The sequence below is a fragment of the Pundamilia nyererei genome, unplaced genomic scaffold, assembly GCF_000239375.1.
Source record: "Pundamilia nyererei isolate P.nyererei 1_Seehausen unplaced genomic scaffold, PunNye1.0 scaffold00078, whole genome shotgun sequence".
Classification (NCBI taxonomy): Eukaryota; Metazoa; Chordata; class Actinopteri; order Cichliformes; family Cichlidae; genus Pundamilia; species Pundamilia nyererei.
This window is the reverse complement of record NW_005187479.1, coordinates 801,138-816,633: the sequence shown is the minus strand read 5'-3', so window position 1 is coordinate 816,633 and position 15,496 is coordinate 801,138. Positions and strand designations below refer to the sequence as shown.

The following is a 15,496-nucleotide window of genomic DNA, read 5'->3' as shown; positions in this document are numbered from 1 at the left end:
CCCCTCTACTGGTTCCAGTGCTGTTTTGTTCGTTTTTTTTGTAAGTTCAGTTCATATCCAGGAGATGGCAATCACACACAGGTGTACAAATCAAGCCAGCCTTAAAGCATGGATGCGTGTTTTGAATACAGTCGTGTCCCGGAATTCCTCCTGTGAGGATAAACTAATCAGCGTTGCAGCTTGAAACAGGCATAATTTTGACACAGTCATCCAATTTCTTTAGTTGTTACTTTAACCATTCTTATATTTATTTAGACTTTTAACTAGTTCATCATAAAAGTAAAAATAATACGATGATACGAATGTTATTATTTATCCTGCTATTGTCAAATGAAAAAAGGGATTAGCGTGACTTTAGGCGAGCTACACAACAGCTGGCCCCGTCCCTATAGGAGACTGCGACGATACACATCAAGCGCACACTATAAGCCACTCGCTCTAAACGTGACGTATTTCCTGGAGAAAAGGGTTAGTGGCAAGTTGTTGTAATTTTCGTCCAATCCTGAACCGCTTTATTGTATTGGCACACAGCGGCTTATTTTCCCCTTTGTCTGTCCGTGCTGTTTAATTTGTACGTGTGTAAATTAAAAACAGCACTACTCCAGCCAGCAAACAAACCACGTGAAATGACTTAAACCTATTAGAAGAAGCCTCCGAAGACATAACTGGGATCGACGGTGGAAGTTAACTGGCAAAATATAACCATGGTGGCTGTAAGTTGGTGGAGGATGACAAGCAAGACGGGATAGTTGAACTGAGCACTTTTCGGTGAAGATGGGTGCATGCGGGTAGCCTTGTAAATAATCTCCTGGACCGAGTAAAGGACGCACAGTGTCAGGTTAGATGTAAAGTTGCAAGTGAAACCCGCAGAAGGAGGAATGGGAGTCTCCGCACGGAGGGAGGATGAGGAGGCATGCCGTCTCGGTCCTCACTGGTGTTTGACTTGCTAAGGTAACTCCTACGGCTGACAGCCGCTTTACTGTTTTGCTATTTTTTTCTTCTTCTTCTTCTTCTTCTTCTTCTTTTTAATCCGTGAGTTTTTGATGCGTTCAAAGCTGGGAGGGGAGCTGTGCCAGAGTGGGTGGGAACAATGGGAGTATTAGCGGAAAGCGTTTCAGTAGTCTGCCAGCGCTGCCAACAGCGCTCACCAGTCCTCCCAGTCAGGTGAATGCTTCTCCAGTCTAGATAACAAGATTTTTTATTTTATTTTTTTAAACCAGTACAGGGGATTCTTTTTTTTTTTTAAATTTATTTATTGGTAGAGACATGGCTTAGTGACATAGTTGGCCAGCTCTGCTCAGACGCGCTCCTCTGCTGAAGTTTATTGGTGGTAAGATAACACGATTGTCCTTAACTGTTGTATTTACAGTGCTGCTTTCTGCAGGATGTCACATTTGGCTCGGCTAATTCAGTTTAGTTCAGTTGCGCGCACACTCTTTATTTTTGCGGTCTCATAGTTATTCAACCTGACGCTTTAATAGGGAGTAAAGCTAATCAAGTGCATTTGTCTGTGTATGGTGAAGATAGCTGTAGTAAATTTCACTCAGTTCTGTTTGTCTGGCAGGGGTGAAAAACACCAAAGCAGTGCGTTAGTCTCCGTCAAACACTGTATATATGCTTGAAGAGCAGCTCAGTTTGAGCAAACAAGCTGCAAAACTAAACCTAAAGTAATCCAAGTCATGCTGTCCCCATCCCGTGGGTAATATTGTTTGTACTTCTAGTGCAGTTCCCACCAGAAGTAAACCAAAGAAGGAAGTCAAGGTCACCAGTTGTTGAGGCAAAAAGTATGGCTCAGGGCATCCTTCTTTTCCGACTACGCTACATCACCATATCAAAGACTGACTGATGTTCTGTGCTTTTCCTTTAGGTCTAGGCAAAGGTGTCTTCCTAAGTTTATATAGATGGAGAAAGACTTTGCTGTCAACCTCCAGCCTCCAATCTCCACTCAGTTTGTCACCTGTACTCCTAAATCCAGTACTAGTGGTCCTAGAGGTGTGAGCCCTTAGCAGCACATGGTTTATAAGAGATATAAAACAGGAATGCAGTGGAGGAGAAATAAGTAGGGAGACAAACTTGTCAACAATATAACTCATCTATAAAGTAGGAAGGAGGTTGTCTTAGATGAGGGGGAAGTTTACCGCGGGGATAAATGCCAAGATTCAGATGGCTGTTAAAAATGGGGTTGGATGTCTCTGTGGGACATTACTTACAGAATTGATTCTTCCTCCTGGACACAGTGATGCTGCTGCCCCAGACAACATTTTTATCAGGCTTTTCCATCTCTGTAACTTATAGACAGTGGGAGCCAGGATGGATTAGGCTTTAGTGGCAGTCAGTCATGGCGTTCTCACTCACTACACGGCGTGTCTCAGATGATCACCGCACAGCTCACATCCCACCGTGTAGCGCAGTCCTGATAGAGCACAACATGCCTGTGCAGTGCCTCTGGCTTTCCAATCGCACTCTAACTTGGAGCAATTTTCCCTCACAGGAAAGAATACTTGGCTGTCAGTGGTACTTCACAAATGCTGCAGCATGGTTGTGTGCCTTGGTTTTCTGTGAGAGGCCGGCCCAGAGCACATGGTGGGTGTAGATTTGGCTGGTGGGCAGCCTGAAATAGAGCTGGAGTGCTGCATATGGTCTGTCACAGCTTTGTGTTCTTGTCATTGCTAATGGAAATTGGCAGTTGCTCTCCATCAAGTAAAGAAATGGATATTGATTAAAAAAAGAAATCTATCTATACCAGTTCCATTATTGATTCTGCTTGCAGACTCTTTATCGATTCACATATGATTAATTTTTTGATTTTTTTTTTTTTTTCTTGCGGAGGGAAGACAAACCAGGTGTTCATGGGTTAAATGAACTTTTTTTTTCATCTCTGAGTCTGAACAGAGTGCAACAGCAGGAAAAAAAACTTTGTTGTGACTCAGGTGTACAGAAGCTCTAGTGCCATGAGTTTGACGTTATGGGTTTGCAGCACGGGAGCTGTTATAAAAATAATCCAGAACTGATATTCTTGGAAGCACACGATTCCGATGGATTGGAAAGTTTGGAATGGTTCTTGATGCAACTTGTTCTTTATTCTCATCTGTCAGCAAGGGTGGATGCTATTTTGTCTCATTATGTTTGTCATGTCGCTCCGGACTGAACCAATTGCACATTGTGTCCCTTTCTGTTGTTTTGTACATATTCCTCTAGTTTGTATATATTCCTCCAGACTGTATATATTTCTTCTGTTTGCTATTTATTCCTGATGTCTTTAATTTTTATTTATTTTTTTACTCCTGCACAGTTTGCGTGGAGCACCCATAATTTCTTTGTACATGTACAGTAACAATAAAGGGGTATTCTATTCTATTAAACTCCTTGTCAGATAAATCACATTTAACCTACTGGGAATACTTGTGATAGCGGTGTGCTGTTGACTAAACAGCTGCTCCAGAGCTTTGGGAAATCAAGTCTTTTCCAACTAAAAGAAAATAATATTTTGAATTTTCTTAAGAATTGAGTTTGATTCAGGTTCACGCTGCTGACAATATTGCTTCATTTGACTGATGGTGTTTGAGTTAGTATTAAATGTTGTGCCCTTGTTATTTATTTATCTTTGCACTCAGCAACAATTACTGAGTTTTATGTCAAATACCAATTTTGAAATCGGAACATTTTAAAATAAATAATGACTGGATGATGTTATTTTTTTAATGTAATTTATGTTTGGCAAGGATACCTCTAATTTGGTTACAAGAAAGCAATAACAAAGATATGTAAAGTCGTTATAGCTGGATAAAAAGCTTTTTTTATGGGGGATGGCAGTAAGAGTAAATTTAGGAATTATACAAATGGGAAAGTATATTTCAAATGTGCCTCCTGTTATTTAATTGCTTTAAATAACTGGAAGGCGGCGCAATGTCGCCACACAGCAAGAAGGCTCCTGTAAGGCTCCCCAGAAACATGCTTAATGGGTTAACTGGTGAGTCTAAATGGGCTGTAGGTCTGAGTGCGAAGGGTTATCAGTCTGTCTATGTTAACCCCGCAATGGAGTAGCAGCCTGTCAGCTCTGTCACCCAGCATCTGCTAGGATAGACTCCAGCCCCCCACCCACCACCCATCCCCCTGCGACCCCGACTGATTGATGTGACACAACAGATAAACATGTTGCTGCCATAGGTAAATGTCACCTGACTTGTCGATAGGCCGATATCAGTCAACACCGCAGATGTAAGTCGATGCACCGTTCGTCCAATGTATCAATGCTTTACTGTTTGCAACCTGCAAAAATGCAGGCCACTAATAGCCACTAATATCATTTACTGATGAGTCAGTTAAGCCGATAATATAGTTTCTGCTGGTGAATGTGTTAGGCTGTAACTGTAACCTTTAAATTATATACAACCTATAAAATACAGCATTAGGATAATAATAACAGTGTACTCAAAAAGTGCATTAAAAATCCCCTACCATGTTTATATAATAAAGATAATGTGGACTATTTTTGAGCAGTTTTAATCTGTTTATTGCTGCAAGTGTTTAGGGTACAGGGGCTGCAGTCTAATGGACTGGGGAAGTTATCAAAACATTAATTAATGGACACTGCTGATTCATCTCCCTCTAATCTCAAACAGCTTGAATAGTGAGCGAGTCAAAGCACACGAGTCAGTCTGTGCTAAGCTTCTTCAACGGAGCCTGCAAAGTTCTGCTGACCACTGAGCAAGAACAAGGGATCAGCTGATGTGATGCGTCCTCTTGAAGGACAACTTAGTTGCTGATGCTGAAGAATAAGAGGATTTTCAATCGTCTAGAAAGAACATCGTGGCAGAAGTTGTTGCTCCTACTCTGTTTCAGCAGTAAGAAATTACTTTGGGGAAAAAAATAAAAGATTTCTCGTCCTCCTTATAAAAAAGGGCCCACTTAACGGCTTTTAGAAGTCTTGACAATAGCTTGAAACAGAAAGTGCTCAGTTAATATTTCAAATCTGTCATGTTATTTTAGCAAATCACGGGTCATTTATCCACCCCTGCACGTCCACTGAAGGTTCAGCGTTGTACTAATCTCAATCGAGGTCATGCAACTCATTTTGTATTTTCATTGTAGTTTAGATTCTGAAGTGTTAGTTCTCCTTTGGTGTGAAGGTTGAAGCTACGGCTTACTTTTAGGCCTTTGATGTATATTGTAAGAGTAAGCAGCCACTTGTTAATTCCTCTCCAGGCTGCATTTTGAAAGAAGGTGTTTTGGGAGTTGTATTATAATGTGCTTGTTGTTTTCCGCAGTGCTGTATGAGGGGGAGGGACCCCACCAGTACCACCTCTATCTCCTCTCTCTCTTCCCCTGTTCTCGCTCTCCATCTATTCTTCCATCTCTCAGCCGTCTCGGTAACAGCAGACCCCTGCTCCTGTTTTTGTGGTGCTAGCATAGTGTCTAATGAGCTCAGAAGAAATACTCCACAGGAAGAGTGACAGCCCATGGTCATGTTTCCACCATTTCTCCTGTTGTGCTCAAATCACACCCACACCACATTTGTGAAGCCACAGAAGCGAGCGTCTACTCTTTGAATAGTTTGAATCTATGCAATCTGCGCAAATGGGATAATTGTTTGGAAGATTGAGGGATTGAGGGTATTTTCGGGGAAGTGAGGAGTTTACGGCAAAAACAGCAGTTGCCTCCAAATTCCTACTGCTAAAAGCATATCATTTGGAGTTGGGAGGTTTTTCTTATCAGTCAACAAGGAAAGGATTTTGGTCAAAATAAAAAAAATTGTGTTTACGACTAACCCGTCCTTTATTTTCTTCCTCTTGTCCAATGTCGGATCATTGTAGAAGCACATTAAGCAGAATATCCCAGACTTCCTTTTACCCAGCAACATTTCCAGACTCCTCCTGGGGGATCCCGAGTTTATCGCAGGCCAGATAACATATAAAATGTATCTGGAGGAATTTCGATCTAACCCAAAGTCCTTAGGGTAGCTTTCTCTGTGAAATGCATGAGCCACCTGAGCTGGCTCCTTATAACATGAAGGAGTAGTGGATCTACTCCAAGCTCCCTCAGCTGTACGAGCTTCCCACTCCGTCTCCAAGGGCGTGCTTCCATTCGGTACGGCTGCCATGTAGCGTGCACTAGCACAACAGTCCCTGCTCTCTCACTGGCCTGCGCATACACAGAATTTAACGATTGGGACCGGAGTACACATCAGTTCATCTCAGCATCTCAAATCCCCTTTCTCATGCTCACTCAAACTTAAATATCATACTTGAAAAACACATTTGCAGAGTACAAAAAGGGGTCATTATTTCAAGGATTTTGTGGCTTGATTGGGAAAGTAGTGTCACACTGTCTTCCCACATGCACCAAACATTTGCTGATTACCTAAACTGTTTTTCACTGTAGCTATATGAAACACTGCATACTGTTCTTGGGCAGATTTTGTACTCCTATTATGTGAGGACCACTAAATCTCACCTGGACCCACCTCTTCAAGCAGGTCAGGGCACAGCACAGAGCAATCACACGTGTCAAACAAGCTGTAATTTTGGGGGTAAAACGTGAGCTGCCGTGGTACGATTAGTTTGGTATGAGTGTAACCTGAAAGCCTGAGCCCAGCTCCTGTGCAAAGGAAAACATTTTCAGTCAGTTGCATTCACAGCCTCATTTTTTTTCTATCACTACCCAGAACTCATGACCATAAATGAGTGTCTGAATGTAGATCGACTGCTCCTTTTACCCATTACTTGTGAAAAAATGCCAAGATACCTTCGCTTCGGGGAAAAAACAAACCTGTCTGTAGGGAGCAATCCACTTTTTTCCAGCAGAGAAATAAATAGAATTTATTTTTTCAATCTAAACTGAAGGTTTGAGGCTGAAACTTTCCCAGATTTAGTAAAAACGTTTTTAGTTGCATTGTAAATCTAAAAGGTTGAATTCAAAAGCTAAATTGTATAATTCAAGAAATTGTGCCACCTTCTGCCCTTTTTGACATGATCAGGTATTACTTTCCATAAGGCATCTTACAAATGCTCTTAGCCACTGCCATCTTTCTATCCACCACATCCTCGGGCTCAAAAATAAGACGTACGGTAGTCCTGCAACCAGTGGTGTAGCCTCCTCATCCTATGATCTTAGGATAACATCAAGAGACACAGCAAGTTCTTTAAAGCTTTGAACATCCTACCTGCCAGGTGTTTTAAAAAGTTGTGCACCAAGAAAGTATACCTAGGAAAATGTGCACTATTGAAGGATCTGGACTGTCACTATCTTATTCAAAGGCACCTGGTGGCACTAGGTAAAGTATGCTGGGGTTTTAAAAGCCAGATCACAACCAACTTGAACGAGTATTGGAGAGCTGAGAGAGTTTGATCATGTATCCAGGTATACTGTAGTTTGACTGCTGCTAAAAAAAAAAAACATTAAGGAAGCACTTGATCATCACAGTATAATGCAAGGCTGTGAAACCTCAGAGATACAAGTCTGTCCACAAACACAAGGAGACAGGCCGTTACATAAGACAAGCTGAAGAGGGTCGTAGAAACAGCAGGAGCAGCACCAGAGCCCTACAAAATGACCTCCAGCAGGCTACTTGTGTATGTTTCTGACCAGACTGTCAGAAACATACAAAGACTTGGACTCAATGAGTGTGGCATGAGCTCCTGACAGCACCGCGCAGTGCAGCTCAATTGGCATTCGCCTGAGAGCTCCAGAACTGGCAGGTCCGTCATTGGCACCCTGTTCTCTTCACAGATGAAAGAAACTTTGCATTGACCACGTGTGACAAATGCCACGGCATCCCCAGTCCTTGGTCTGTCACATGTGTGTATACCTTCTAACTGGACAGATGGATAACACTGAAGTAATGACTAGTTTAGTGACTTTGTATTATACTGTGATGATCAAGTGTTCCCCTTTTTTGTCTTTTTAGGGTTTCTAAGGCAATGAACAGCTAACTTAACAGTTTTATACTTTAAATCTAAAAATCCTGATGTCCAGAAATGTTGACATAACTATTCTAAATGAAAGTGTACCAAATTGGGGGGTCTACACTGCAAATTCAGCAAATTTACAACATCTGAGATTTATTTTTTTTCCACATCGGTTAAGTGTGTTGTGTGGATTGATACATTTGATATCATTTTTGTGTGATCAGCAGCGTTACCAGTGAGCCGTTTAGGCCTGTATGGTCTCTATCTCCTGTTCTCTTAGGATGAGCTGATATACTTAGCAGATAACCACACCTTATCTGTCTTCACACTCTGAGTCAGTTAACTTACCTTAAAGCTTTCCTTTTTATGTTTGACTTACAGGCTCCTTTTTTATGATCCAAAGAGCTACAAATCAAAGAGCAGCAGACGATATCAGTTGAAAATCTTGCTCATTTGAACATCTGCTCAAATAATGGTCCTTTTTAGCGTGCTTATTTTACTATTCTGTTAAATGTGTTGAAAGTACCTTTTCATACCTAATAAGCAGTCTGTTATTTAAAAAAATGGAATACCTTATAATGAAGAGCAGTGCATGAGTAGAATTTAAATATTTTCTTCCTCAGACACGTTTCCCCTCTTTTTGCCAGTAGCTGTATATTGGTTTGCTAGGAGCTCTTCCTGTATTGCAGCAACATGCCTACTGTATATCATTATCATACATTACCATTTCAAGTCTCAAAAAAAATGAAAGAGAATTGGAAAATGATTTCGTTTTTGGCACAGCCCTTGTCTGTTTCTGACCTAATATTTATGCTTTGCACATTTATTAAGATGTGGTCTTCTTCTCAGAGTCTGACAGCAGACTGTGAGTAAGTTTCATGCTTGATAAAGTCTGTGGGTGTGGTGTCTATTTTTGATGCAGTTCTGGGTTTGTTTTTGTGAACGGTGTCTGCGGTAGGTTATTCAAACCCAAGAGTGACCCAGTTAAGAAGGCCATGTTTGTGTTTATAGTTTGCTCTGTCCTCTCATCTCCAGGCCAGTGTTCTACTTTGCTGCTGTAAGGTGGAGCATCCCCACTCTGCCTGGGACACAGCAACAGACGGACAGATAAACTGCGCTGTGAAGTTGTCCTTTTAATGGATGCCAGGGTGGCCCTGCTTCTCTTGTGGACAGTCTTTGTCCTGCTGACAGCTGAACTGAATTGGATTGATGCTGCAAAGGTCTACACCAACACGTGGGCTGTCCAGATCAATGGGGGCCCTGGGGAAGCTGATCGCATCGCCAGGGAACATGGATTCATCAACCATGGCCATGTAAGTTCTACGTCTCTTACTCCTTCCCTCTATTACATTGTCTAAAATGTTATCCTATATGTGCCGCATATGTCTGTTTGGATTCGTTTCTCTCCTATATACCACCTACCTACTAGATTTTACTTTACTATACACAGCCATGGTTTGTTACAGCAACGTCTTGCAAGTCTCAGGCTTACAAAGCAAGTGTGCATTAGAGAGCCTGACATGACACTTAGACAATATTTTCTTTTTTTCAGTGGATTGCTAAAGTCTGGCCTCTTCCCATTTCTTGTAGCTTAAGTGGGGCATGCATGACTTCTTACCATGCTGGCACATACTCGTGTTTGCAGAACAGTGGTAGGAATAGACGGCAATAATAAGGTTGATATTTTAGGGTCTGAAGGACGGTGGCTCTGTTTAATTATGATGTAGCTAGTTTAATTTTATTGCTAGCACTTCAGTTGCTGTTTGTGGTCTTGCCAAGTCATTTTATTTAATTAAACTGTTGTATCACACAGTTTTGAGATATGGGAGAGGGAAAAAAAAAACAACTGTCAGAGGGTGAAGAATGAGGAGGAGAGACAGAGAAGTGACTTATTGTTCTTTCAGCATATTAGGTCCCTCACATATCAAAATGCTTCAGAGGCTAAGCTTTTTCATATTTGTGCTCAGCACTTGACAGAGAGTCGCTATTTGGTCCCCTTTTCCCTTGTTGCTTCACTTGAGACTTTACTTAATTTGCATGTGTCTGTGTGGAGCTGCTGGAGTGTTACACACACACATGCACACGCCAGTGAACAGCCCTATGGATTACTTCTTACGAATGTGCGTAGGAGGTTCTGCATATTCCCGTCCCACCTCTACCCACCTCAACTAAAGAGGATTCTCTGAAAGAGAGGTTTGCGAAATTAAATCGGGCTTATCTCTCCTGCCTTTTTATTGTCAAAGATGGTTTTGTCTGGAGTGCAAAGCCAGAAGTTTTTAGTCTTTTATCCTAGCAAATAGTTGTAGTTCGGGTTTTTTGACAATCTGGACAAGATTAGACTTGTGTCAATAGGAAATGCTCTTTACGTCCATTATAATAGATCACATCCATGTGACCAAACGTTGAGCCTCTCTGAGGAACTTAAGTTATTTTTAAATGTGCAGTTACTTTAGTATTTATGTAGATACTGCAGTAGCTTCAGGCTTAAAGTATAAAACTATTGTAGTGCAGGATAAAAGAAGGCTTTGGTATATTGGCCCCTAACACTTATACTGTAAAACGATTCTGTAAGTTCTGGATAGAATGAATTGGGTAAAATGAACCCATCAATATACTGCTCACAAAATACAGATATATATACTCTAGAGCCAAAAAAGTATCTCTTCTCAGAATGAGGTAATTCTTCTTTCTCTCATATTCCTCGAATGTGATCACTTTCCCTAGGAAAAGAAAGTTTAATCAGTTCCTGCCTTCTGTTTATCACTGTTGCCCTCATTTCACCCAGCTACAGAAACATTTCGAGCCTCTGCCTATAATACCACTTAATTAAAGGATAGATGTTTAGTTTTCTACTTTCTGTTAATTACTGATTACGTCAAATGAAGAGATGCTGGCAGAAGGCAGAGAAATGAATCCTCTAAGATGACTCTGGGTTTGCGAAATCTATGATCCCGTATGGCAGATTGTCAGTTAAGTGCACACGAAATTAAGCTAAGGTCCTGGAAAATGAAAGAGAATTGCATGCAGACTCATTTTGAAGAGTGGGCTCTAAGAAAAACCCACTTACCTCACCCCAACAAAGCCTGTGGCACTTTTCTCCAAAAGCGGAGGGTTCTGTTTTTTTTCCCTGCAGTGTGGATGTGGGAGGCAGGTATTCCAAGGGTGGTGGTTATAGTTGGTTGCAAGTTTAGGGAGAAATGATACAAATACTAATTTCCTAAACACGGTGAAAGCTAGGAGCGTGTGTGGGAGACACTAACAAAGAAAGGAGTAAAGCTAGTGTAGCATGATGTTATGGACAGAAAAGTGCTGGGTGACTGGAAGAAATTTAGTATTATCCACCGTCTGGAATTAGATTTTGTAGGAGTACATCTTCAGTCATTGTTTTACAGAAGCACCCAAATAAGTTTTATTTTAGTCTCTCCTGAGTGGGTGCTATGAGAAAATGATGATATACGGGCTATGTGCAGTATCTGCTCTCTGACAGTGTAGTGTGGGTTATGTGAGGGTATGAGTTAGGCAAGACTTTGTAGAGCTGGCAGCTTAGAAAGGGAATGACTTATTCATTTTCCCATCATCCTTGGTGGTGGTTCTATAGGGCTCTTGTAGAGAGGAAAGAGGCTGATGTATAATCAGGACTTAATTGGATTTTTATCACTAATGTGATTACAGGATCATCACGTAACTGATCATTTGTTCACTGTGGTGCTTAGAAACACCTTATTGTCTCTGCACGTCTTTTTGTATTTGCAGATTCACTTATTATGTTTCAGCCTAATTTTCTTTGAATGTATAAGGGATAATGTGCGCGTTTGATTATGCTTCATGCTGATATTTAAGTGTAAATGTCATCAAGACTTTGTTTGTCGGCATCGTTGTATCTGTTTGTTGTATCTGTGTTAAATTTTGGCCTCCTTTCTTCGTAATGCTTTGTGTATGTGTGGGAGTTCTATGGTAGGGTTAGGAGCTAAATGTCATGTTGTGTTGTTGGTGAGCCAAGTCAGAATCATTGTTTTTATGAGGATGGGCAGGCTCTGTAGGTGGTGACAGACTGAATCACCCTGAATTAGACGTCTAACGCCACAGCCTTTCTCTTTGTTTCTTTGTCCTTCTCTCTTTCTGCATCTCTCCATCTGGCTCTCCCAGTTTCTTTCTATTTATAGCTAACTGACTGTAAACATGTGGCTGTAGTGTAATCTCAAATAAGGGCTTTTTTGTTCAGCTTCACACAGTCAGCTTCCCTTGGCAGGGGGCCTTCTTTTAAGACTGCAGGAAAACACTCCATTAGGGCTGTGCGATATGACCAAAATCTTATATCCCAATATAAAACATCTATCGTCCGATAACGATATAAATCACAAATAATGTAATATTTTCTGTAAATTCTGTGAATCTCAGGTAGGTGAAGTGTTTCCAGCTGGGCGTCTTGTGATGCATGAAACTACACATTTTTAGACATAGGTTGTAACAGCCGCCGTTTTCTTTGTGTGTATTTATTACACGACGTGCTGCGGGGAAAGCCTGTTCTAACGTTTGAGTCTAAGGTTTATTTTTTAGACAACTCTTTTTTTTGTTTCTCATCTGTCAATACTCTGCATACTTTTTCGCGTGATTCTGTTTATTTTGAAAAGTCTCAACAGGATCTTGAGCTTTATTGTGAAAGGTTTATGTGGAAAATAAACAAGCGGACATGCAATGGTGTTACTGTCGTTGTTGCTAACGACAACCCATAAAAACAGGCGCTTGTCCGTCTGTAGTGTGGTTATATTAAATATAGGAGAAAGAGAGAACTTTAAGAAATTACCGTAATATAGCCACTACAGTGACCATCAAAACGATGAAAAAATATTGCCATAAACAGTTTATTTTGCGACACCATGAAACCCAACGATAGCGTAAAAGGAAACGATAGACGTTGTTATATAGTCATCCGATATATATCGTTATATCGAACAGCCCTACATTCCATTGGCTTCAGTGTTGCACAGCTTACAGACCATTCCCATTCAATGAATGAATGTTTGGTTGCAATTAGGGCTGCCACAAACGATTATTTTGATAGTCGACTTGTCACCGATTATTTTTGCGATTAGTCGACTAATGAGATCATCATCCATTGGACATAAAACGTTCAGCTTATTGCACCAGCAGCATCTGCTCTTATATAACTATCATTAGCTTACAGCTTTAAGTGTTTAAGGTATGTGCTAACTAAAAATAAAGACAAGATGATAGTTTGATAACTCCTTGCTATCTAAAATATAACAGGACACCGGAGAATATTCTCGAGCATCTCACACTTCTGATAATCAGCTGTCAGCTTGACGTTTATTCAGCCATGTAAAAACTATAACTTTAATCTCAGCCAAACCGATTTACTCAGGAACAAATAAAATACTAAAATAAGCCAAACAATAACATTTTTAAGTTATCTAAGTGACTTATATATCATGTTTAACCTGAGCAGCGAAAGACAGCGGTGTGTTTGAAAAGATCTGTCGGGAGTCCGGTGTTCTCACGGGCTCTAGTGAGCCTTGCCCCCGGCTAGCTATCGAGCTAGTGGGTAACAGACGTCTCCGAAAACATCGGAGCGCTTTTGAAAATATGTGGTGTCTTGATAAACTGAGCAGATATTTGAGGTTTACACAGCTACATTCTTGCCTGAAAATATGATAAACGTTTATCTTGTGACTCAGAAAGAATAATAAGAGTAATATTAAAACTAACTAGCTGCCGCCATTGTTGGAAACTGAGCTGGGCCGCGCTATGAATTCTGGGACACCGCTTCTTCTTCTTTGGGGTTTAACGGCAGCTGGCATCCTTGTATATGCAGTGCTGCCATCTTCTGTTTCAGTCCGTTATTACACTCTTAAATCCTACTTATTCCTGCGTCTTTTGTGATCCTACAAAGCTTCAAACGACGCCTCGACTATTAAATTAGTCGTCGACGATTTTGATAGTCGACATAATCGTGACTAGTCGACTAATCGTGGCAGCCCTAATTGCAATCATTTTGTCTCAAGTTATAGTACTAAAATACTCTTTCAGACTCAACTTTTCTGTGCTAGGTGGAAGGTAATGCAATCTGCAATCTGCAGTTGTCTATTACTCTGCATGATACCTTGCCAACTATGTGACATGTCAACAAACTGGCCTATTCTCTCTCTCTTCCTTTATTTGATTCAGTGAGCTTATTTGATTGGCCAAAAAAAGAGAGAAATGAAATACATCTCACACTCAAGCACTCCCTTTCTTTCTGTCATCATGTAGTGGCTGTGGGAGATTGTCACAACACACCAGTACTGAGTGCATGCAGATGTGGCACTAATGCTGTTAAGGCCGTTTGTTTTTCTAGCGAGAAGAGTTTGATTATTTTCTATTTGAATGTGATTTGTAAAGTGAGCTCTGAGAGAGAGAGAGAGAGAGAGAGGCTGTTTATATTAGACTGTGTTATTGGTTTTATCTTGCATTCATTTGCCTTAAGTGCAATGGGGAGGATGTGTTTGTGTGAGAATGTGTCATTGGTTTGGCTCTTTAAACCCCCCACCCCCAGTTATTTTAAGTAAATAGCTTCAAAAAAGCAACATCAATGTTTTTTTTTCTCTAATCAGTTAAGATTACTTTCTTTCCCTTTCTTGCACATAAACTTCTTCAACACTTTAGGCTCAATCATAAAGTTATTTCACTGTTCTCCTTCATATAGACGTGCACCTGCCTGCAGTATTTGCTGATTTCAGTTCCCCATTGGACTTTGAAAAAAGAAATGGGGAGGAGTGCTTCTCTGAATAAAAGTTGCAAAGTCTTGCCGTTGGCACTAATGAACCTCAAGAGATTGAGTCTGAAGTGGTACTAATATATTATAATGTTAGCAAGAATTTATTCCAAGAAAGTGTAAGATTGAGTCAACTTTTCTTTTTTGCTCTACCAGACTGGTGATAAATTGAAAGAAAAACCAACATAAGGTGTCATTGTAAGGTGTGCTCCGCCATTGTTCTCCCACTATAGCTTCAGTACACCTTGACATAGATTCTACCAAGTCTCTGGGGCTTACTGAAACGATGGAGCACCTTTCTCCAGCAAAAATCTTACGTCAGTTCATGATGGAGAGTGCTGCCCCACACAGTCAGCCTTAAATCTCTGGGGTTTTACTTTGGTTGAAATCGTGACATATTATTCACATCACTTTCATACTTATCAAGGCATCTGAGTGACCCTTTCTGCTATATGGATGGGGGAACTTTGGTCATATAAGCGACCACTTTCATCTGGATTTATTGTAGGATTAAGTTGATCACCCAGAATAACTTCATATTAATTTGTAGCGACTCTTCTCTATTAGGTCGACAAGTGCATCGAACCATGCCAGGAAGATGCCCCACAGGACTGTTGGGCTCAGGGGTTCGGGGTTTTCCTTTCATTTTTTATGTATCTTAAGTCGGAAGTCATTTCTAGAATGAGTTATTTCTGCCTTTGCTTCTGTCCTTTCTTTTGCCTTTAGAGAAATGAAATTTTAGGTCATGCACTACAGATGATTCTGACAGTGTCTGATGGTCACTGTAACCATCATATTTTCCCCACTTGTTGTCAAA

At 40.7% G+C, this 15,496-nt stretch overlaps 1 protein-coding gene across 3 annotated transcripts in view; it reads left to right on the top strand.

Moving 5' to 3' along the window:
• The first annotated feature begins 443 nt into the window (after window positions 1–443).
• The window catches only part of furinb (furin (paired basic amino acid cleaving enzyme) b), a 95,136-nt gene continuing 80,083 nt past the window's right edge, over window positions 444–15,496 (top strand). For 2 of the 3 annotated variants that reach the window (XM_005737654.1, XM_005737652.1), the window contains exons 1-2: window positions 444–951; window positions 8,943–9,220. In XM_005737654.1, coding sequence (XP_005737711.1) covers window positions 9,044–9,220 — 177 coding nt within the window. In that variant the 5' untranslated portion in view covers window positions 444–951; window positions 8,943–9,043. Of the gene's footprint in view, window positions 952–1,268; window positions 1,331–8,942; window positions 9,221–15,496 lie in introns of those variants that run through there. The other variant, XM_005737653.1, reaches the window with a different exon arrangement.